The following is a 23,820-nucleotide window of genomic DNA, read 5'->3' on the forward strand; positions in this document are numbered from 1 at the left end:
TATTTTCATGATCGCTCTCATTTAGGTGTGGTCTATGTTTATTCATGTACTCCCTCCTTTACTCAAGTATTACCGGTGGATTGAGATCCTATTTCCTTAATTTTCATAGGTAGCAAAGGTCAAATATTCTTAATTTTCATAATAATTTTAAAAGTAGGGTATGGTTGAGTTGGATTATGATCCTAGTTATAGATTCTCATTGCTTACTTCTCTTAGTAAGTTTCCACGGCTTTCTCTCGTCTCTAGGAAGCTCGAGCTTACCCCTTCCAGCACTCTAAGCTACTTTGTAGGTCTCGAAGTTCCAATTAATTCCTCATTAATCGTCTACCTGTGTAGTCTCTAATTCTTCTTTGAGACTGATTTAAGGCGCCACGACATCGGTTGATATGATAAGGAATCAACTATAAGGGGAATAAGATTTAGATTACCTTGTTGATCGAATATCTCAAGACAATAACATTGTTTGAGATTCGAATCACTCCACAAGCAAGATTGATGACGTCTAGCTTGAATGATTCTTGTTGATCAAATATCTCAACGCAAGAACACTTGCTTGAGATTTGAATCACTTCACAAGCAAGATTGATCATGTCGAGCTTGAATTATTTTACATGCAACCTAAACTACATATAGTTGCAAAGAAACTTAGCCATTGGCTAAAGAAAAGCACAAATGCTCCTTTTACTATATTTTTCAAGTCTATTTACAAATACAACATACATGGCTATAGCCTCAAAATGAAACTATTAAAGACATTCCAAGAGTGGTAACATTCATACTTTATGGCTATAATTAGCCATTATGTGAATGTAACCTAAAAAAGTCTTAAAATACAATAACTCTAAATTACTCTATGTAACCCACCCAAAATTTACAACCATCAAACTTCATTCCTCTTCAGTGTGGCATGAATTGCAACCTCTTTTGATAATTTTGACAACATTTTTTTCACATCTTCATTGAAGTATATTGTATGATTGATGTCTCTTGGTTCATATCATTCTCCACTTCTTCAAGAGGATTCGTCCTCGAATTTATTTGTGAAACTTTGTTGCAAAGAATAAGATATGGAAATACAAAGGCCCTCACAATAATCTCTCATGTGTATACACTCAAGGATTTTTTTTAGGCCACTCTGTTTGCACTCATTTACACAAATGAAGCTCTCAATCTCAGCTCTCAAAATTTTGAATAAAGCAAAGATTGAATTTTGAACTCTTGGTCAATTAAAATCTAAAAAGATAAAAGTAAATAAAAATCAAATTGAAAAAAAAAAATACAAAGGAAACATATATCCGATCTTGAGCCTGAAGCTCTGATACCAAATGATAAGATAAGGAATCAACTACAAGGGGGGTAAGATTCAGATTACCTTGTCGAACGAATATCTCAAGGCAAGAACACTTGATTGAGATTCGAATCACTCTACAAGCAAGATCGATCATGTCTAGCTTGAATGATTCTTGTTGATCAAATATCTCAACACAAAAACACTTGTTTGAGATTCGAATCACTCCACAAGCAAGATTGATCATGTTGAGCTTAAATGATTCTACATGCAACTTAAACTACATAGAATTGCAAATAAACTTAGCCATTGGCTAAAGAAAAGTACAAATGCTTCTTTTACTACATTTTCCAAGTCTACCTACAAATACAACATAAATGACTTTATATAGCCTCAAAATGAAACTATTAAAGGCATTCCAAGAGTTGTAACATTCCTACTTAATGGCCATAATTAACCATTATGTAATTGTAACCTAAAGTAAATTAAAAGTCTTAAAATACATTAATGAAATACAATAAATTTAAATTACTCCAAATTGTAATCTACCCAAAATTTATAACATGAAACTTCATTCTTCTTCAATGTTGCATGAATTGAAATATCTTTTGATAATTTCAACAATATTTTCTTCACATCTTCATTGAAGTATATTGTATGATTGATGTCTCTTGGTTCATATCATCGGTCTTGACCCGTTCCTACACTTGATAGAAGTGTTCGTCCTAAACCACCTATCCATGTAGTCCCAGATCTCTTTCAAGATCTATTTACGGAGTTGTGGTGTCGGCCTTGGCATATTCCTACACTCAATAGGGGTTCTCATCCTGACACCTACTCATGTAGTCCCTCGTACAACTAGGAATGGTTTACGGGTTTGCCCGTCTCTACACTCAATACGAATCCCTATCTTGAGCTTACTACTCATGTAGTCCCTAGTCCTTCTTCAGAATTAGTTTAATGGGATCACGACATCGGCCCTGACTTGAATCTACACTCAATAGCAACTCAACTAGTTTTAGAATTCTGGTAAGCTACTTTAATCGTCTTTAGATGTCATGGAGTCTACTAGGTTCGTTGGGGTGCCCAGACAGTTTAAACTCCATATTTCAATTTTGGGACGTTTGAGGTTGTTAGTGAAGTAATGAGTGATTGAATGGTTGATCAGAAGATTATATTATTAAGAGCAAGAAAGCTCTGTATATATACAGAGAATAGAAAAAGAAAGTTTTAAAAAGTATGCTAGAAATGGACAAAAAAAAATCCGGTAACAAAAGAGTAAACAAACAAAACTAATTCAACTCCTATAGGGAGACTTATTCAAGAACATTAGCACAAAAATAGTAACTGACATTAATCTAAAACACGTGATCTTTAACACTCCTCCTTATTTAGATGCTGCAAACTCCACATTCCAAACTTTTTCCTGAAATCTTCAAACTTGCTTAGTGGCAGAGGTTTCGTAAGGACATTTGCAATTTGATATTCAGATTTGCAGTAACAAAGAGTCACATCACTACTCTTTTGAACTTCTCGAACAAAGAATAACTTGATGTTGAAATGCTTAGCTTTTCCATGAAAAATTGGATTATTAGAGATTGCAATAGGAGGTTGGTTATCAACTAGTATCTCAGTGCTTTGTTTTGCTCCAAGTTTAGATCAACGATAATTTTCCTTAACCAGAGGGCTTGATTAACGGCAGTTGTTACAGCTATAAATTCTGTCTCAACAGTGGATTGAGCTACAATTTCTTGCTTTCTTGAGCGCCAAGAGAACATGCCTGATCCATGACAAAAATAATAGCCAGATGTACTCTTCATGTCATCGATTGAGCCACCCTAAATCCAATCACTGTCAGAGAAACTAATTAGCTTCATTTCCTTGTGCTTTAAGAACTTCACTCCATAATTTCAAGTCCCCTTGATGTATCTGATAACTCTCTTTGCAGCTTTCATGTGAGTCTCATTGGGACAATACATGAATCTGGAGCGAATACTTACGACATTTAAGATATCAGGTTTGGTTGCTATTAAGTACATCAGACAACCTACCAAACTCAAAAACTCAGCTTCAATAACTTTGGTAGAACCATCACCTTTGACGAGCTTCTCTTTTTGATTTATAGGAGTATTCATTACTTTGCAATCTTCCATCAAGTATCTCCTTTGCATACTTTCTTTGACAAATGAACACTTCATCTTGGGTTTGTTTGCTCTCAATGCTAAAGAAATATGACATCAAACCAAGGTCAGTCATTTCGAAGACCTTTTTTATTTCCAGTTTGAACGGGTGAATTTGCTCAAGATTGCTTCCCGTAATTAATAAGTCATCTACATAAAGAGAAATGACTAAAGTATTTGTACCTTCATGCTTGACATAGAGTGTGAGTTCAGATTGACTTTTCTGAAAGCCAAGACCAACCAAATGATCATCAATTTTACTGTACCATGCTCATGAAGCCTGTTTCAGATCGTATAGAGCCCTTGTCAGCAAGTAGACTTTATCTTCATTGCCTCTTCTCACAAAACCTTCAGGTTGCTCGAAAAAAATTTCTTCTTCCAAGACTCCATTTAAGAATGCAGATTTAACATCTAACTGGAACATTTTCCAACTCTTTTGAGTAGCAAGAGCAAGCAACAGTCTTATCGAACCTTGTAACAGGTGCATATGTTTCTAAATAGTCAACTCCAAAAACTTGCGCATATCCCTTCGCAACAAGTCTTGCTTTGTATTTGTTAACTAAACCATCAAGATTTAGCTTTGTTCTAAACAATCCATCTTACTCCAATTATCTTTTTGCTTAGAGGTCGATCAACCAACTCCTAGGTTTTGTTTTTCTCGATCATTGAAAGTTCCTCCTGCATTGCAACCATCCAATGTTGACTGTTTTTTGCATCATGGAACCCTTAAGGTCACAAACAGCTACATTACACCTTTGATAAATATCAGACAGTAACCATGTACCTCTGACAGATGCATCATCAACCAAAGCATCTTGACGTTCATCTTCAAACTCTTCTAACATGCTACCAAAGTTTAAATTTTTTGGTGCATTAGAAATTTGATTCATCTTCGTCAATTCTTTCCAATTCCATTGCTCATTTTCAGCAAAGTGAACATCTCGATTCACAATAACACGACTAGTTTGTGGTTGAAAGACTCTATAAGCTTTGGATATAGTGCTATACCCAACAAAGATGCCAGCTTCTGCCTTTTTGTCAAGCTTATCACGCTTGACCTGTGGAATGTCAGTGAAACAAAGACACCCAAATACTCTAAGGAACTTTAAAGAAGGTTTGTAACCATACCAAGCTTCAAATGGTGTCAAGTCCTTCACAACTTTTGTTGAAATTCGATTTTGCAAGTACACAACATTGTTTAATGTTTCTCCCCAAAAACGTTTTGGAAGATTCTTCTCATGAAGCATGCATCTCGTCATCTCCATTTTGAATCTGTTCCTCCTTTCACTGACGCCATTTTGTTGAGGAGTGTATGGTGCTGTCAATTGATGTTCAATTCCAGCCTCTTCACAAAACTTGTTAAAAGTTTATGAAGTGTACTCCTTGCCATTATATGATCTTATAGTCTGAATCAAGCATGCACTTTCATTCTCAACTCTGCATTTGATTTCCAAAATACACCTGCAACTTCTGACTTTTACTTCAGCAAGAAGATCCAATACATTCTTGTTAAATCATCAATAAAAACAATGTAATAAAATTACCATTTAATGATGGTGTTTGTTGAGGACCACAAAGATCAATATGAACTAGTTGCAGCTTTTTCGAGGCTCTCCATGCATGTTTAGGAAATGGTTGCCTATGTTGCTTCCCAAAATTACAAGCACGGAAAAGAGGCATGAAGCAAACCTTGATGATGAAAGTGACCAAGTCTTTTGTGCCAAATCTCAGTGGCACTAGCTCTGGATATAAAGGTCATCTGCTCTTTCTCCATTGGATTTAGAGCAAAGCTTTTTCCTTTTATTTCTACATTGAACAAGTCTTTGCGACTAGCGTATCTGATCAAGTACTGCTTCTTCTTAAACAACACTTTATAGTCTTTATCAAGTAACTGACCAACACTTACGAGATTTTGATTGATTTTAGGTACAAATAAAACATGAGGAATAAATTTTGTACCTTCATAGCTTGTTATAGCTATTGTGCCTTTTCCCTTGACTTCCAAGTGTTCACCATTGCCAATCCTCTCTCTTGACTTCAGTATCTCTTAATTCCTCAAAAAACTCCTTGTCATATGTCTTATGATTTGTGCACCTACTGTCAATCAACCGCTCTCGCTTGATTATTTGCCTGAGAAACAAGTGACCTCAAACAATTGATCTTCTTCTTCTTGATCAGCTACCTGTGCATCTACTTCTTTCACCTAACCTTTGACTTTACAGATCCCAGCTTCATGTCCAAGTTAATTGCATTTGGAGCATTTCGCGTCAGGTATTCTCCAACACTTGTATGGTGGATGATCTTTCTTCTCAGAATGGCAGCAAAGTGGGTAGGATTTTTTGGAACCTCTTCCTTTTGTCTTCTGATAATTGTCAGATGAATTTCCATTCGTCGATTGGTTTTTGAAAATTATCTTCATTTTATACCTTCTGTTGTTTTGATGTTTAACAGGTAAGGCACCTTCAACCACCCCTTCTTGCCTCATAGACCTCATTTGCTCTTGTTCTTGTAAAACATTCAAGAGCTCTGTAAAAGAAATATCTGACAGGTCTTTGGTGTTCTCTAGAGTAATAATGGTGGCTTCAAACTTCTCTGGAATAGTGACCAGCAACTTTTCAACAATCCTGGAATCATTTAATACAGAACCAAGTAACCTCACCTTGTTGGCAATGCTGAGAAGTCTGTCAGGGTACTCTTTCACCAACTCAGACTCCTTCATCTTCTGCAACTCAAAATTCCTTATCAAATTCAGGTCTTTCATTCCACGAATCCTCTCATCTCCTGCATATTCAGCCTTGAGGTAATCCTAGATTTCCTTTGTTGTTTTGAGAGACATTATTCGCATGAAGATCATTTGAGATACAGCTGCAAATAGGCAAGCTTTTACCTTTGATTTTCTTGTCTTCTTTTCCTTCTGTGCTTTGATTTGTGCTATAGTAGGATTTGCTGATGAAGGGACCTTGTAATCCTCTTCTACTGCTTCCCAAAGATCCTAAGCCACCAGATAAGTCTCCATGCGAACTTCCCACATTTGATAATTGTCTCCATTGAAGATGAGTGGTGCAACAGCTGAAAAATTGGATTCTCCTTCCTGTTGATCTTACAGATCCCTTAAAAAGAAAGCTCTAGTACCAATTTGTTAGTGAATGAATGAGTTATTGAATGGTTGATCAGAAGATTATATTATTTAGAGCAAGAAAGATCTATACAGAGAGAATAGAATAAGAAAGTTTTAAAAAGTCGGCCTGAAATCTACAAAAAAAATCTAGTAACAAACGAGTAAACAAATAAAACTAATTCAACTCCTAACTATAGAGAGACTTTTTCAAAAACATTAACAGAAAAATTCTAACTGACAGCAATCTAAAACACGTGATCTTTAACAGGGGTTAGCTCCTTTGACTAAACCAATCCCTGGATGTACAAAGGTCTAACCTCTGATCACTCATGATCCTGGAGTGCGAGGTCTACTGAAACGTATGGACCTGATTCTACATGTAAACCCCCGAGCTATAGTACTACTAGAAAAATATTTCTATCAATTGTCTATAGCACGTCAAACGTGTTCTGCCCGTTCATACATGTATATGAAAGGGATATTCCTACCAACAGCTTAATGAATGGAAATGTAACGAGATTTGGCGGCTAAAGGTTTAAAGTGTAAAGAAGGAAACCTGTCGAGTACATGCATTGTTGTGTGTATTACAAAACCTTTTGTACACGGAAGAGGAAAAAGGAAGGGAGAAAACAGCGTAGCTTTACATTTGAATGGCTTGGGCTGTTCATTGTCATGTTTTTGGTGGCTGAACGGCCAACTCTGTTTGTGTAAACCCTAAGCCACTTGGATTATGGATATACACACAAATACTATCTTTCATCTTATTATTTAAAAATTCCCTTGTTTGACAATTCCTTATAATTTTCTTTCTACGCTAAAAGCTATGTTTAACTCATAATAAATCCAACCAGACCCCTTTCAAATCCTCTCAACCAAAGCGACGGCATACCTTATCTCTTTATTTTCATATTTAATTCATTCTTTTCTTAGACGATCATATAAATACCATCACTAACCTCTCCACTCCACACCATCATTTCATTCTATTTTCCTTCTCTTTTCTCCCAAATACCAAACCATATTCATAAACACACACCCAAATGACAATTCTTAGAGGCTTTCTTCTTGTTTTCTTTCCTTTTATGTTCCTCAATTCTTCCTCTGCCATTGCCTTCTCAAATAATGTTGTCAGTTTAGGAGCCAAGCCTGATGGCAAATCTGACTCAACGAAAGCATTTGAAACCGCATGGGCAAATGCATGTGGCTCCATTAGACCAACCTCTATTTATGTTCCACCAGGAAGATATTACCTTCGTAGTGTAACGTTCAATGGGCCGTGCAAGAATAATGCCATTTTCATACGCATTGATGGCACTTTGGTGGCTCCATCAGACTATAAAGTTATTGGAAATTCTGCAGCTTGGATCTTGTTTAGAGGAGTTGATGGAGTAACTATCTCAGGTGGCATTTTTGATGGTAAAGGAAGTGGGTTATGGGCATGCAAGAACTCGACCAAGACTTGTCCTAGTGGGGCCACGGTATGAAATTTAACTTCATTAATCCACTCCCTCCTTCACTTCATAAACAATTAGCCCTTTCATTTATTCAATTCATCACATGTTTATGAGTCTATCATATAATTATGCCCTTTAAGATAAGTTTTTTTTTTCATATGGCTTTATTTATGCAGACAATTGAAATCTCGAACTCAAAGAATGTAGTGCTTAGTGCATTAACATCACTCAACAGTCAAATGTTCCATATTGTCGTAAATGGTTGCCAAAATATCAAAATGAAAGGACTTAAAGTCTTGGCTTCTGGCAACAGTCCCAATACTGATGGTATTCATGTACAACTATCATCTGATGTGATTATACTCAACTCCAAGATAGGCACGGGAGATGACTGCATATCCATCGGCCCTGGCACCTCCAACTTGTGGATTGAGAATATTGTTTGTGGGCCAGGTCATGGAATAAGGTATGTTCAATTATTATTATATTCAAACTTTGTATGCAAAAAAATAAAAACGTAAAACTTATAGGTAAATATGTTTGGTCGATTTTGTAGCATTGGAAGTCTTGCAAAGGACTTACAAGAAGCAGGAGTTCAGAACGTGACCGTTAAAAAAGCTTTATTTTCACGCACCCAAAATGGGGTGAGAATCAAGGCATGGGGTAGGCCAAGCAATGGGTTTGTCAAGAATATTCTCTTCCAACATATTGTTATGGACAACGTTCAAAATCCAATTGTTATTGATCAAAATTATTGCCCAAGTCACAAAGATTGTCCCGGCAAGGTATTACATGACTATGAACTTTCATTTTATGGTACTTAATTAATCATATTATGAATCAAATTCACTAGAATAGATTGCTGACCTTTTTTTTCCTTTGCATCAAACAGGCGTCGGGAGTCAAAATTAGTGATGTAACATACCAAGACATTCATGGAACATCAGCCACTCAAATTGCAGTGAAATTCGATTGCAGTCCAACAAACCCATGTAGTGGTATAAAAATGGAGGACGTAAAACTTTCTTATAAGGATCAAATAGCTGGAGCGACGTGTAGCCATGCAGGAGGAACAGCTACCGGTAGTGTTGAACCGAGTAGTTGCTTGTAGGGAAACTTATATGATGAAACTTAATGTATTTGCATCTCTAGCATGTGGCCTTGTGTGTATGTAGTTTGGAGGCTACCATGACAAAATATTTGTTTTATGAGCAAGGAAAGCCATTATTTCTATTCTTTGTACGGTAAATGTGTGGATGTATATGTGAAACAAAACAATAAATCAATTGTTTTTTTTATTGAAGTTTAAGTTTGTTATCCTTTATCTGTTTATTGCACATGGAGTTTACTCATTTGGCACGTCTCACTCTCTCTCATGCCTCATTCTTTGTTATCACCCATTTGGTCGGGTGAAGAAAGGTGACTATGATTTGTGTTAAGATTTGGATCAAAATTCTGAATCCAGATTTTACACTTGATCATCATGTCGTTCCCAACAACATGATTAGGTTCTTCGCTCAACGACATGATTCACATGATCTAGGCGAGTATGTCATAAATCATATGAAGTACGTAAAGATTTGTTTTTAAGGACTGAAATAAAATTAGAGTTGCCGCGCTCCAGCACATATAGTCCTCCATCTCTTTTACCGGTTGCCACCACACTTCCTACTTGATGATTCTGGAAAGTAAGAAGATTATTAGTAAATGTAACAGAGAGAGGAAGATCAGAGGTTAATTTACTGATGGAAAGAAGATTTTTAGTGAGATGAAGAACAACCAAGACATCTAATAAGTGAATATTTGAAACAGGAGAAAGAGTACCGGTGTGGGTAATGGGTAGGGATTCATCGTTTCCTACGATTAGAAAATCCTTACCCGTGTAATTTTTAGACTGATCCAAAATAGATGGGTCGGCGGTCATATGGGCCACAGCTCCAGTATCCCGAAACCAATCAGCAGCATCGGGTCCAACAATAGAACAGGACGTGTTGAAGGCTTCAACAAGGTGAGCATGAGTAGAATCAGGTCGAACATGTCGTTGGTTGCAGCGGTCATCATAATAGCCCTCTTTGTAGCATATTTGGCAGTGAGGTGGTCGATGACCCTGACTTGAGTGGGTTCGTCCTCGATTGAAAGAGTTGTTTTTGCGGAAATAAGAACAACCTCGCTTATTGCTAGAGGAAGCAGGGTGGCTTTCATGGGTGCGACCATGATTAGTGGTTGTGAATGCTGTAGGAGTGGAGTCAGTGGACTCAAGGGAGCGCTGAAACAACTTAAAACTTTCAGCTTTAGAGACTAAATCTACAAAACAGGGGATAGGGGTGAGAGCCATCCGAGCAATAGAAAACGCTGAAAAATCGGTGCCGTGTCCAAACCAGTGCACTTTATCAATGTCCTCGACGGGTCTGCCAATGGCATGAAGTTGTCACAAATTGTTTTGAAGGTACGAGCATACTCAGTAACAGGTTTGGTGCCACGTTTCATCAGCTTCAAGTCATCCTTGAGTCTTAGTTCACGAGCTTTCGAATGATGGCTGAACGTAGTTTCCAACGCAAGCCAAAAATCACGTGTAGTAGAGAGACCAACGACGACAGCAATGGCTTCCTAGGTGAGAGAGGAGAGTTGGAGACAGAGAAATCATTGATCGGCTGCTCTCCATGCCAAATATTTGGGGTTGAGTGTTGAGAAAGTTTTTGGTTCAAAGCAAGGTGGTGGAACCCTAGTTTCATCAACATAGCCTAGTATGTCTTGGGTTATAATCCTAGTTGTAGACTCTCATTGCTTATTTCTCCTAGTAGGTTTCCACGGCTTTCTCTCATCTCTAGGAAGTTTGGGCTCACCCCTTCCAGCACTCTAAGCTACTTTGTAGGTCTCGAAGTTCTAATTAATTCCTCATTAATCGTCTACCTGTATAGTCTCTAATTCTTCTTTGAGACTAATTTAAGGCGCCAGGACATCGTCCTTGACCTGTTCCTACACTCAATAGAAGTGTTCGTCCTAAACCGCCTATCCACGTAGTCCCAGATCTCTTTCAAGATCAATTTACTAAGTTGCGGTGTCGGCCTTTACATATTCCTACACTCAATAGGGGTTCTCATCCTAATACCTACTCATGTAGTCCCTAGTCCTTCTTCAGAACTAGTTTAATGGGATCACATGTCGACCCTAACCTGAATCTACACCTGATAGCTACTCAATTCAAAATTCTAGTAAGCTACTTTATGTAAAAGGCAAAAAAGGATCTCAATCAAACTATTTTCCTTTGGTGAGTGGAGAGACAGACACTCTTATATTATTTCTCTGTCTTATGCCTTTTTTTCTCTGCTTTTTCACATTAGAAAAAACAACATATTTAAACATTCTCTGCTCTTCTAAAACTTAAATAATAAAAACACGTGATATTTAACATGTGATATTTAACAGGGGCTAGCTCCTTAGACTAAACCAATCTCTGAGTGTACATGATCGCTCATAATCCTGGAGTGCGAGGTCTATTGAAACATATAAGCATTCTCAATCTCTTCTAAAACTAAAATAATAAAAGCACGTGATCTTTGAGAGGGGTTAGCTCCTTAGACTAAACCAATCCCTAGGTGCACACAGGTCTAACCTCTGATCGTTCATGATCCTGAAGTGCAAGGTCTATTGAAACGTATGAACCTGATTGTACATGAAACCCACAAATTATAGCGCTCTAATCTTAACTGAGTTCTTACATGCATGCACTACTAGAAAAATATTTTTATCAACAGTCTATAGCGCGTCAAACGTGTTCTCCCCTTCATACATGTACATTAAAGGGATATTCCAACCAAAAACTTAATGCATGGAAATGTAACGAGATTTGGCGGCTAAAGGTTTAAAGTGTAAAGAAGGAAACCTGTCGAGAACATGCATTGTTGTGTGTATCACAATACTTATTGAACACGAAAGAGAAAAGGGGAAAGAGAAAACAGCGTAGCTTTACGGTTGAATGCCTTGGCTCTTCATTGTTGTGTTTTTGTGTAAACCCTAAGCCATTTGGATTATGGATACACACAAATACTCTCTTTCATCTTATTATTTAAAAATTCCCTTGTTTGACAACTCCTTCAAATTTTCTTTCATGTTGTTTACGCTATAAGCTATGTTTCCCCTCATAATAAATCAAACCAGACCCCTTTCAAATCCCCTAAACCAAAGCGACGGCATACCTTATCTCTTTATTTTCATACTTTATTCACTCTTTTCTTCCATGATCCTATAAATACCATGACTAACCTCTCCACTCCACACCATCATTTCATTCTATTTTCTTTCTCTTTTCTCCCAAATACCAAACCATATTCATAAACCACACCCAAAATGTCGATTCTTAGAGGCTTTCTTCTTCTTTTCTTTCCTTTTATGTTCCTCTATTCTTCCTCCGCAATTTCCTTCTCGAATAATGTCGTCAGTTTAGGAGCCAAGCCCGATGGCAAATCTGACTCAACCCAAGCATTTGAAACCGCATGGGCTAATGCATGTGGCTCCACGAGACCAACCTCTATTTATGTTCCACCAGGAAGATATTACCTTCGTAGTGTAACGTTCAATGGGCCGTGCAAGAATAATGCCATTTTCATACGCATTGATGGCACTTTGGTGGCTCCATCAGACTATAGGGTTATTGGCAATTCTGCAGCTTGGATCTTGTTTAGAGGAGTTGATGGAGTAACTATCTCAGGTGGCATTTTTGATGGTAAAGGAAGTGGGTTATGGGCATGCAAGAACTCGACCAAGACTTGTCCTAGTGGGGCCACGGTATCAAATTTGACTTCATTAATCTCCTCTCTTTTTGTCTACTAGATGATTAGTCTTCCATTAATTCAGTTCATCACATGTTTATGTGCCTATCATACAATTATGCCTTTTGAGATAAGTTATTTTATTATGCTTACGTTGTAACTACAACATTCTAACTCTTTCCAATTTGATCAGACAATTGAAATCTCCGACTCGAAGAATGTGGTGCTTAGTGCATTAACATCATTCAATAGTCAAATGTTTCACATAGTTGTAAATGGTTGCCAAAATATCAAAATGAAAGGACTTAAGGTCTTAGCTTCCGGCAACAGTCCCAATACTGATGGTATTCACGTACAACTATCATCTGATGTGACCATACTCAACTCCAAGATAGGCACGGGAGATGACTGCATATCCATCGGTCCTGGGACATCCAACTTGTGGATTGAGAATATTGTTTGTGGGCCCGGTCATGGAATAAGGTATGTTCAATTATTATGATTATATTCAAAACTTGTATGCGAAAAAATAAAAACGTAAAATTTAAAGGTAAATATGTTTGGTCGGTTTTGTAGCATTGGAAGTCTAGCAAAGGACTTAGAAGAGGCTGGAGTGCAGAACGTGACCGTGAAAAAAGCTTTATTTTCACGTACCCAAAACGGGGTGAGAATCAAGGCATGGGGTAGGCCAAGCAATGGGTTTGTTAAGAATATCCTCTTCCAACATATTGTTATGGACAACGTACAAAATCCAATTGTTATTGACCAAAATTATTGCCCAAGTCACAAAGGTTGTCCGGGTCAGGTAATATACATAATTTAGAAGCAATTCAAATGGACTTTCAATTTACTGCTCTTGATCATATTTCGATTGTTAACCCTTCTTTAAATTTCTTTTCGTTTGCATCAAATAGGCTTCGGGAGTTAAAATTAGTGACGTGACGTACCAAAACATTCATGGAACATCAGCCACTCAAATTGCAGTGAAATTTGATTGTAGTCCAACAAATCCATGCAGTAGAATAAAAATGGAGGACGTAAAACTTTCTTATAAGGATCAAATAGCTGGAGCGACATGTAGCCACGTAGGAGGAACTGCTACCGGTCGTGTTGAACCGAGTAGTTGCTTGTAGGGAAACTTATAAGATGCAACTTAATGGATTTGCATCTCGAGCATGTGGCCTTGTGTGTATGTAGTTTGGAGGCTACCACGACAAAATATTTGTTTTATGAGTTAGGAAAGCCATTATTTCTATTCTTTGTATGGTAAATGTGTGGATGTATACGTGAAAGAAAGCAATAAATCAATTATTTTTTTTTATTGAAGTTTAGTAGTTTGTTATCCTTTATTTGTTTATTGCACATGGAGTTTACTCATTTTGCACGTCTTAACTCATTTTTTATTGTTTCGATATTTTTTAACGACATGATTACATTACTTACTCCTCGGTTCTATGAGTGAAAACTATTTACATAGATCAACACAAATCATTCCGATGTGTTTTTTTTTTCTTCAGTCACATACATCATAGGAAAGTTCACTCCAATATGTTTTTGTTCTCATTGACAAGAGGTCATCCAAGATAAATTTGCTTTAGATAAAGCACGCTTAACTATGAAGTTTCTATGATTGAAGCACCGAATAGGAAGGTATGATTGAAGCACCGAATAGGAAGGTGCATTTGACTAGTATGCGTAGTAACTTAAATTCTTTTAAGTTTTTCTTAGTCATTCTATCTTCATAATCGCTCTCATTCAGACGTCGTCTCTGTTAATTCATGTACCCGTCATTTACTCGAGTGTCACATGTAGATTGAGATCCTATTTCCTTAATTTTCATAGGTAGTAAAAGTTAGATATTTTAAATTTTGAGAGAAATTTTAAGAGTAGGGTATGGTTAAGTTGGGTTATAACCCTATCTTCACGTAGTTTGAGTTAGGTTATAACTCAATTTTCAGATAGCCCTATTCTCATAAAACACAAATATCAAACATTCACAAGCTACAACGTATCACTAACATCAGTAACAAACGTCAAATATTTTTAATTTTCATAATAATTTTAAAAATATGGTAGGATTGAGTTGAGTTGTAACCCTATTTTCAGGTAGTTCGAGTTGAGTTTCAGGTAGTTCGAGTTGAGTTATAGCCCTATACTCATAAAACTCAAAATATAAAAAATTCACAGGTCCCAATGTATCACTAACATCAATAACAAACGTCAAATATTCTTAATTTTCATAATAATTTTAAACCTACCATATGGGTTGAGTTGGATTGTAACCCTATTTTCAGGTAGTTTGAGTCCAATTATAACCCTATCCTCATAAGACTCAAATATCACACATTCAAAAGTCACAACGCATCAATAACATTGGTAACAAACGTCCAATATATTCTTAATTTTCATAATAATCTTAAAAGTAGGATAGGGTTGAATTGGGTTGTAATCCTATTTTCATATGGTTCGTATTTATCGAGTTGTCCATACTTGCAACTAGTTAAATTATCGAGTCATATGAACTCTCTAACTACACCAATACCCTACTATTTCTCCTCATTTCTTTTTCTTTTTCTTTTTCTTTTTTTAATTTCCCAAAAAAAATCAACATTTAATAAAAATCCCCAAAATAATATAAGAGAAGTGAGCCCACAACCATACATATGGCAACCGATTCTCTTTCGCTGCGCTCTTGGGCACTCAAAGAGAGAAGAAAATGGCAATGGCCTTATCCTCATCTACAATTACTCCGACCCTCAAACTGTCGCCTCCTCCAACATCCCAACCCGCCCGGCTTCTCCTTCGCATCCCCTCCAACACCAATTCCGCCGCCCCAACTTCGATCAATAAGCTCCTCACCGCTGCACCGTCCGACAAGTGGAGGCTCCGAATCTCTTTCTTTCCTGCCTTTTTGAAGAAGGGCAAAGATGTTGGTGCTCTTAAAGAGGAGCTTCTTGAGGCGATTGCGCCCCTTGATCGAGGAGCTGAGGCCACCCCTGAAGACCAGGAAATGGTCGATCAGGTTTGGTATCGTTATCTCAGTTTTGAAGTTTTATTGTGCTGTAGTTTAAAATGGAAAATTTTCAATTTGAAGGAGGATTTATACGGAAAGGCCACTACAATGTGATAGACGATTTTATATGGCTAGAAGTGGGAGGGAACTAGAAGTTATACTTTAACTATATGTCCAAGGACCATGTTCAAATCTCTAAGAAGTTACATTTTTTGTGTGGCAAATTTTACATGAGAGTTTATACACTTTGGACGATGTTCTTTATAAGGTGTGGAAACCTTTGCCTAGTACACATGTTTTAAAAACCTTGAGAGGAAGCCCGGAAGGGAAAGCCCAAAGAGAAAAATATCTGCTAGTGGTGGGCTTGGGCTGTTACCATTGGTATCAGAGCTAGACACTGGACGATGTACTAGCAAGGAGACTGAGTCTCGAAAGGGGATGGACACGAGGTGGTGTGCCAGCAAGGATGCTTGGTCCTGAAAGGGTGGTCCCACATCGATTGAAGAAGGGAACGAGTGTCAGTGAGGACGCTGGGCATCGAAGGGGGGTGGATTGTAAGATCCCACATCGGTTGGGGGAGGGGAACGAAACACCCATTATAAGGGTGTGGAAACATCTCCCTAATAGACACATTTTAAAAACCTTGAGGAGAAGCCCGAAAGGGAAAACCCAAGCAGGACAATATCTGCTAGCGGTGGTTGTGAGATCTCACGTTAGTTGGAGAGGGGAACGCGACATTCTTTATAAGGTGTGAAAACCTTAGCCTAGCATACACGTTTTAAAAACTCTGAGGGGAAACCCAAAAGGGAAACCCCAAAGAGAACAATATCCGGTAGCAATGGGCTTGAGCTGTTACAACTTGTATTAGAACCAACTTCCTTTAGAATATGAGGTGATAGGAAGTAATGCTTTTGTCTTAGTTATGGAGGTTTAATTTGGTCATATGCTTCTATGGTGGATATTGGTACCGGAGGGACCATCTTAAGGCCCTTAGATTTGCTATGCATGATACACATTGTTGGTCAGAGCACAAAGCATACCATGAGAACAGGCATAACATGCTCTATTGAGGGTTACATCTTTGTGCGCTCTCTTGTTAGATTCTATATTTCTCTTTGGATTTGAGTGTCGAGTCTTTTTTGTAACTACTCGCTAAGCCTTATTTTACTTGTTTAGAGTCCCTATGCATGTGTATTCTATCATGTTTTCTCTAGGAAAGGTCCGTTAATCATTAAAAAACTATATAATCTATGAAAACGTATTGACTTGATTAAAGAAGATCTGGTTGATTGGCATGCTACTATACTGAGTTGAATGTGTTGAGTGTTACGGTCATGCTTGTCCAAGACGTGTTGCCTGTGGCTGTGTGTGAGATCCCACATCGGCTGGGGAGGAGAACGAAATATTCTTTATAAGGGTGTGGAAACCTCTCCCTAGTAGATGTGGTTTAAAAAACTTGAAGGGAAATCCGAAGGGAAAAGTCCAAAGAGGAAAATTTGTGCTAGCGGTGGGCTTGGGCCGTTATAAATGGTATCAGAGATAGACATCGGGTGATGTGCTAGCAAGGATACTGAACCCCGAAGGGGGGTGGACATGAGGCGGTGTGTCAGCAATGACGCTGGGCCCTAAAGGGGGGTGGATTGTGAGATCCCACATTGGTCGGGGAGGAGAACAAAACATTCTTGATAAGGGTGTGGAAACCTCTCCCTAGCAAACGCGTTTTAAAAACCTTTAGGGTAAGCCCGAAGGGGAAAGTCCAAAGAGGACAAATCTACTAGCGGTGGGCTTGGGCAATTACACCGCGTCGGATGTCCCGGTCATGTTTGTCCAAGACGTGTTGTCAATGATTACATGCCTGTTCCAAACCCTTTTTACTTGTTTTCATGTTAATAGGCATTTACTATTCTTCTTGTGTTAATACGGGAGTGTATGACCGGTCACCAAAATCATATCTACACTTGACAGGGCTAAAATGCTCCAAAATGTACCATAGGAGAATGTGACTAGTAACCAATTTTTTCTACCTAAGTTACATGTCATCAAAGCTATGATTGTTGCTTATTTGATTTTAGTCTATAACATTGCTTTCTATTTTAAATTCTTTTTAACGCATTTCCTTTTTCACGTTTCCAAAATATTTCTCTTAAACGTGACTCGAAGCTCGAGCATACGCTAATATTATTCGTAATGTCTGAATCTCACACGCTGACTTGTTCAATGGGTTAGAATAAATGTCACACAATCGTTGTCCCTCTGCCACAAGAGTGTGATTGTAACAAGAGTGTGATTGTAACAAAGTGCATGGTGCCCTACTAATTAGGAAAGATATAAAGGAAGGCTTCTTATTTGGATGACATCATTTCTATCTGTACCTTGAAGTCAACTTAACCATAAAAGTACCAAGTTGACCATAAAAGTACCATGTGGAAGTGGAAAGAAGACTTTTTTTTATAGAATGGGCCACTAGTGTTACAATTGGACTCATGCGGCAACGGGACAACGATTGTGTGACACTTGTTCTAACCTAGTGAACAAGTCAGCCATGTGAAATTCGGATTTCGTGGACAATATTGGCATATGTTCGAGCCTCCAGTCACATTTGAGAGAAATGTTTTAGAAAAACGTGAGTGAAGAAATACATTGAAAACAATTTTACAGAAAACAATGTTATAGGCTAAAACTGAATAAGCAACAATAATGACTTTGATAGCATATAACCCGTGTAAGAATAATTGACAACTAGTCACATCCCCTATAGTACATTTTCGGGCAATTCAACCCTAGCGGATGCAAACATGATTTTGATGACCGGTCATATACCCCCATATTCACACAACAAGAATAGTAAAGACCTATCTAACATGAAAACAAGTAAAAGGAGTTTGGAACGGGCATGCAGTCATGGACAACACGTCCTAGACAAGCATGATCAGGACATCCAACACACGTCCACAGACAACACGCCTTAGACAAGCATGACCGTGACAACTAACACCTTAGCTAAGATCTAGTAGACCATGATAGCATAGGTAATTAGCCTAAAATTCCAAATTTGAAGGCCTTTTCCTTCCTTGAAATGAGCATTAAATTCCAACTTTATAAGTTATTGCATTGTGACCTCCCACATTGGTTGGGGAGGTGAACAAACCACCATTTATAAGGGTGTGGAAACCTTCTCCTAGCAGACACGTTTTAAAGCCTTGAGTGGAAGCTCGAAAGGGAAAGTCCAAAGAGGACAATATCTGCTAGCAGTGGATCTGGGCCGTTACATGCCTGGTCAATTTTCTATTTATATTCGCTTTTAATTAATCATAGCATAATTTTTCATCTCATTTTGATATATTTAAACCAACAGATAGCACGTAAGCTTGAAGCAGTTAACCCAATAAAGGAGCCACTCAAATCTGATTTACTAAATGGGAAATGGGAGCTCATATATACCACATCAAGATCAATTCTGCAAACTGAGGTAGCTGGATACTTCATTATGACATGCTTCCTCACAACTATTTATGCTGTTTTTCTATCTCTCTGGTTGACATGAAGGATTTTGATTGATATTAAGATCTTTTATCTGCTGTTATTGATAAGACACCATCTTTAGTTAAGGAAAATGTGATAACATAAGTAAGGCCATAAAAAAAATACTTGCCTAAAACAAGGAAAGGAGTCCGAATTATAAAAAAGGCTCAACAAAATGTGCGAATGGGGATTAAAACCTTTGACCGATATAATGCCTGTTGAGGATTGTTGGGAGAGGAGTCCCACGTCGGCTAGTTAAGAGGTTGATCCTGAGTTTATAAGTAAGGAATACATCTTCATTGGTATGAGGCCTTTTGGGGAAACTAAAAGCAAAGTCATTAGAGCTTATACTCAAAGTAGACAATATCATACCATTGTGGAGATTCGTGATTTCTAACTTGGTATCAAAGTCATGTCCTTAACTTAGTCATGTCAATAGAATCCTCAAATGTCGAACAAATAAGTTGTGAACCTCAAAGGTGTAGTCAAAAGTGACTCAAGCGTCGAACAAAGGGTGTATTTTGTTCTAGAGCTCCAAAGGAGTTGAGCCTCGATTAAGGGGAGGCTGTTTGAGGGCTCCATAGGCCTTAGAGGAGTCTTTATGGTGTACTTTGTTCGAGGGGAGGATTGTTGAGAGAGGAGTCCCACATCGGCTAATTATCATATATCTAATTCTGTGCTTTTCGATTTCAATTTCGATTTCGATTTCCGAGTAAACAACATCAAAAGGAATAATATTCCGATTTTCATTTCATTCTGATTGATTCTTATTCTGAACAGTCATATTTTTATATTTTGATAGAGGCCCAAGTTGTTAAGATCAAGAACAAACTATCAAGGAATCAATGCAGATACACTAAGAGCTCAAAATATGGAATCTTGGCCATTCTTCAACCAGGTATAACTTACTGTTCTTCATTGTATTTGTTTTTAATGAGATATTACTCAATCTCTCTCTTTTACTTCCTAATTATACTCGTCTGTCAATGGATCATATTTTTACATAATGTAACTTCTGCCTTTGCAATTTATAGTTTGAAGACCGGTAAAAAAGTACATCTGTAAAGTTTACTATAGTAGCTGAGCTTTATCCTTGTCCAGTAAACTTTTTGTTACTGTTGGTGACGTAGAAGCTTCCTACGAGATCCCACATCGGTTGGGGAGGAAAACAAAGCATTCTTTATAAAGGTGTGGAAACTTCTCCCTAGCAGACGGGTTTTAAAAACCTTGAGGGGAACCCCGAAAGGGAAAGTTCAAAGAGGACAATAAGGCTTGGGATGTTATGAATGGTATCAGAGCCAGACATCGGGCGATGTGCCAACGAGAAGGTTGAGCCTCAAAGGGGGTGGACACGAGGCGGTGTACTAGTAAGGATGTTGGCCCCAAAGGGAGGTGGATTGGAGGGTCCCATGTCGATTAGAGAAGGCTGAGCCTCTTTGGGCTTTCCCTTATGGACTTCCCCTCAAGGTTTTTAAAACGTGTCTGCTAAGGAGAGGTTTCCACACCTTTATAAAGAATGTTTTCGTTCTCGTCCCCAACAGATGTGGGATCTCACAATCCACTCCCCTTCGGAGCCAAGCATTCTTGCTGGCACTCGTTCCCTTCTCCAATCGATGTGGGACCCCCTAGTCCACCTCCCTTCGGGGCCTAGCGTCCTTGCTAACACACCACCTTGTATCCATCCCCCTTCGGGGTCAGTCTCCTCACTGGCACATCGCCCAGTGACTAGCTCTAATATCATTTGTAACGGCCCAAACCCACAATTTGTAGATATTGCCCTCTTTGGGCTTTCCTCTCAAGTCTTTTAAAACGTGTCTGCTAGGAAGAGGTTTCAACACTCTTATAAAGAATGTTTCGTTCTCCTCTCTAACCGATGTGGGATCTCACACTCTGGTTTCTCTCATTCCTCAGCTTCCAAAGAGATACCATAATGGAGTTTAACCACGTCATTCTAGCCTTATTCTTGAAAGGAGATCCCAGAAATCAACTGGAAATGAGACTCGACTTACGAGTACGAGCTGTCTAGAACCCACCTTATAATTTTAGGGGTTGAAGGTGGTAGAAGACACAAGATGAAACTAGTTGAGAGACTGTATTACTACTCTTTGTTAAAATGTTCAATAAAGTTTCTATGTATGTTTAATCGTTGAGATAAAAGAATCCAACAATATATCAAAGAAATGCTTATCTATTTTTTCTCAATGAGATGATGTATTCACATTCTTGTCCTTTTTATAGGTCACAGCCAACTTGAAGCCTTTAAACACAACAAAAGTAGCTGTTCAATTTGACACTTTCAAAATTCTTGGTCTGGTAAGTCATATGGTTTCTTTGATTATTATATATCTATCAAACTATATTGTTCTTGCATTTCTTAGACTCTGGGACACGGTTTCTTACGGGAGATCCCACGTCAGTTGGGGAGGAAAACGAAACATTCTTTATAAGGGTGTAGAAACCTCCCCTAGCATATGCATTTTAAGCCCAAAGAGGACAATATATGCAAGCGGTGATTGGACATTACAAATGGTATTAGAGCTAGACACCGGACAATGTGCCAGCGAGGCGGCTGAACCTCGGGTCTCATATCAATTGGAGAAGGGAACGAGTGTCAGTGAGAACGCTGGACATCGAAGGGGGTGGATTGTGAGATCCCACATCGGTTGGAGAGGAGAACGAAACATTTTTTTTAAAAGAGCGTGGAAGAAACCTCTCTCCTAGCAGATGTGTTTTAAAAACCTTAAGGGGAAGCCCAAAGAGGACAATATCTGTAGCTGTGGGTTTGGACTGTTACAATTACATTAGTGGACGGTGTGAATGTCTTTTTTATAGGACTTGCGACCTTGCATAGAAAGAATAGAACTCCTTCGGGTTTTGTCTTTTTCTTTTTTCTTTTTGAGATTTCATTGAAAGAAATGAAAGAATACGAGAGCATACGAGAAATACGCCCGAACAAAAGAAGCTCAAAACAAATTACATAAAGGGACTCCAATCCAAGGGTACAAGACCAAGATCATAACACGTAGCTTAAACGACAAAGTAAGTCGAGGCACATCGTTAACTAGCTGTGGCAAAATGGAATCATGTTCTTAGCTAAGCACTATCATACAACATTCCAATAAATGTCTCACAATCGTTCATCTGTTGTAATTTCATATCATGATGTAATTTTTGTTCGTGTCTTGAACAACAGATACCAGTTAAAGCGCCAGGAAGAGCACGTGGTGAACTGGAAATCACATATTTAGATGAAGAGTTGCGGTAAGTTATCGTGCTAAATTTTTCTTATCGTTTTCTAGTTTCTTCTAGACACGGGATTGAGGGTCAATTCAGAATAACTTTTTGAAGGACGAAACACGTGACAAAATTTTCGTAATCAAACTTAGCATTTGGTTGAAATTACTTTTATTCATGCATCATCACCATAACGTTATTAAACTTTTTTCCATTCAATATTACGTGGAGTTGGGAATTTGAACCTCTAACATCTTGGTCGAGAATATATCTTAACCTGTTGAACACTTGAACTATAGGTGGGCGGTGTTATTAAACTGTTATATCATTGTATTTTGACAGAATATCTCGAGGTGACAAAGGGAACCTCTTTATCTTGAAGATGAACGACCCTTCTTATCGGGTACCAGTATAACATTAATCTCTTTACTATTATCTTATAATCTGTATATTTATTATATACCAAATTATACCTTAGGAATCTCTCCTAAGTGTAATCTAGAAATAATCACGGAGCTTATTCTAAATTATAATTTAAACTCTCTATTTATCCTCATCGTTATTCTCGTAACGTCATTTACGAAAAAAATGTGAATTTATGTATTTAAATATATTTAAATATAAAGTTGATTTTTCTTTAGTTTTCCAATGAGAAAAAAAGAAATTATATGAATAAATGTATTTTTGTGGTTTAAATTCAAATTAAGTCAAAGAGTTCCTTTTGGTAGCCAAGTTTTGTCATTTACCCAAATATTTCTAATTGTCATTCATCTTTCACATATTATTAATTGGTATGCAATTAAGTTTTTTTTTTTTTTTTTTTTTTTTTTTAATCTCTTCATATTTACTAAATCCAATTTTGAAAAACATTTGTAATATATTATAATTAAATTTTAAATAAAAGAATTAGATTTTCAAAAGTATTTTTTTTAATTATTTAAATTTTGTTAAATAATGTATATAATATATTATGTTATAAAATAATTATTATATAAAACTTTTAAAATTTAATACCTTGAATTTTTTTATAATTTTTTTTAAAAAAAAATCATTAATAATTCTTTAACTTAAAAAAAAAAATTTAAATATCTTTGTATAAAAAATATCCATGAAATTTTAAAAATAATATTAACACTCTCCACCTTCTTATTATATCTATTTTTTTTAATTTTTTTTAATATTACCTTTAAAAGTTAAATGAGTATTTTTTTATATAGAGTAAATGTAATTTTAAATTATTTT

General features: G+C 37.3%; 3 protein-coding genes across 4 annotated transcripts in view; all 3 read left to right on the forward strand.

The window, feature by feature from the left end:
- Positions 1-23,128, forward strand: part of LOC111434655 (probable plastid-lipid-associated protein 4, chloroplastic) — a 30,786-nt gene extending 7,658 nt beyond the window's left edge. Inside the window, exons 1-7 of one of the 2 annotated variants that reach the window (XM_023072123.1) lie at positions 1,347-1,356; positions 15,476-15,831; positions 19,178-19,291; positions 20,147-20,242; positions 21,583-21,657; positions 22,538-22,605; positions 22,921-23,128. In XM_023072123.1, coding sequence (XP_022927891.1) covers positions 15,526-15,831; positions 19,178-19,291; positions 20,147-20,242; positions 21,583-21,657; positions 22,538-22,605; positions 22,921-22,993 — 732 coding nt within the window. In that variant the 5' untranslated portion in view covers positions 1,347-1,356; positions 15,476-15,525 and the 3' untranslated portion in view covers positions 22,994-23,128. Of the gene's footprint in view, positions 1-1,346; positions 1,357-15,467; positions 15,832-19,177; positions 19,292-20,146; positions 20,243-21,582; positions 21,658-22,537; positions 22,606-22,920 lie in introns of those variants that run through there. The other variant, XM_023072122.1, reaches the window with a different exon arrangement.
- LOC111434653 (polygalacturonase-like) lies at positions 7,587-9,340 on the forward strand. The gene is made up of 4 exons (XM_023072121.1): positions 7,587-8,064; positions 8,217-8,506; positions 8,597-8,825; positions 8,933-9,340. The coding sequence occupies exons 1-4, from the start codon at positions 7,627-7,629 to the stop codon at positions 9,149-9,151; spliced, it is 1,176 nt and encodes a 391-aa protein (XP_022927889.1). The 5' UTR covers positions 7,587-7,626; the 3' UTR covers positions 9,152-9,340.
- On the forward strand, positions 12,388-13,985 carry LOC111434520 (polygalacturonase-like). Its single transcript, XM_023071934.1, has 4 exons — positions 12,388-12,825; positions 13,003-13,292; positions 13,386-13,614; positions 13,724-13,985. The coding sequence occupies exons 1-4, from the start codon at positions 12,388-12,390 to the stop codon at positions 13,940-13,942; spliced, it is 1,176 nt and encodes a 391-aa protein (XP_022927702.1). The 3' UTR covers positions 13,943-13,985.
- Positions 23,129-23,820: the final 692 nt, after the last annotated feature.

Source organism: Cucurbita moschata, unplaced genomic scaffold (genome assembly GCF_002738365.1).
Source record: "Cucurbita moschata cultivar Rifu unplaced genomic scaffold, Cmos_1.0 Cmo_Scf00045, whole genome shotgun sequence".
Classification (NCBI taxonomy): Eukaryota; Viridiplantae; Streptophyta; class Magnoliopsida; order Cucurbitales; family Cucurbitaceae; genus Cucurbita; species Cucurbita moschata.

Coding starts and splice junctions, on each gene's coding strand:
- LOC111434653 (XM_023072121.1), top strand. CDS start 7,627: ATGACAATTCTTAGAGGCTTTCTTCTTGTTTTCTTTCCTTTTATGTTC. Junction 8,065..8,216: donor CTTGTCCTAGTGGGGCCACG/GTATGAAATTTA, acceptor TTATTTATGCAG/ACAATTGAAATCTCGAACTC. Junction 8,826..8,932: donor ACAAAGATTGTCCCGGCAAG/GTATTACATGAC, acceptor TGCATCAAACAG/GCGTCGGGAGTCAAAATTAG.
- LOC111434520 (XM_023071934.1), top strand. CDS start 12,388: ATGTCGATTCTTAGAGGCTTTCTTCTTCTTTTCTTTCCTTTTATGTTC. Junction 13,293..13,385: donor GGGCCCGGTCATGGAATAAG/GTATGTTCAATT, acceptor TCGGTTTTGTAG/CATTGGAAGTCTAGCAAAGG. Junction 13,615..13,723: donor ACAAAGGTTGTCCGGGTCAG/GTAATATACATA, acceptor TGCATCAAATAG/GCTTCGGGAGTTAAAATTAG.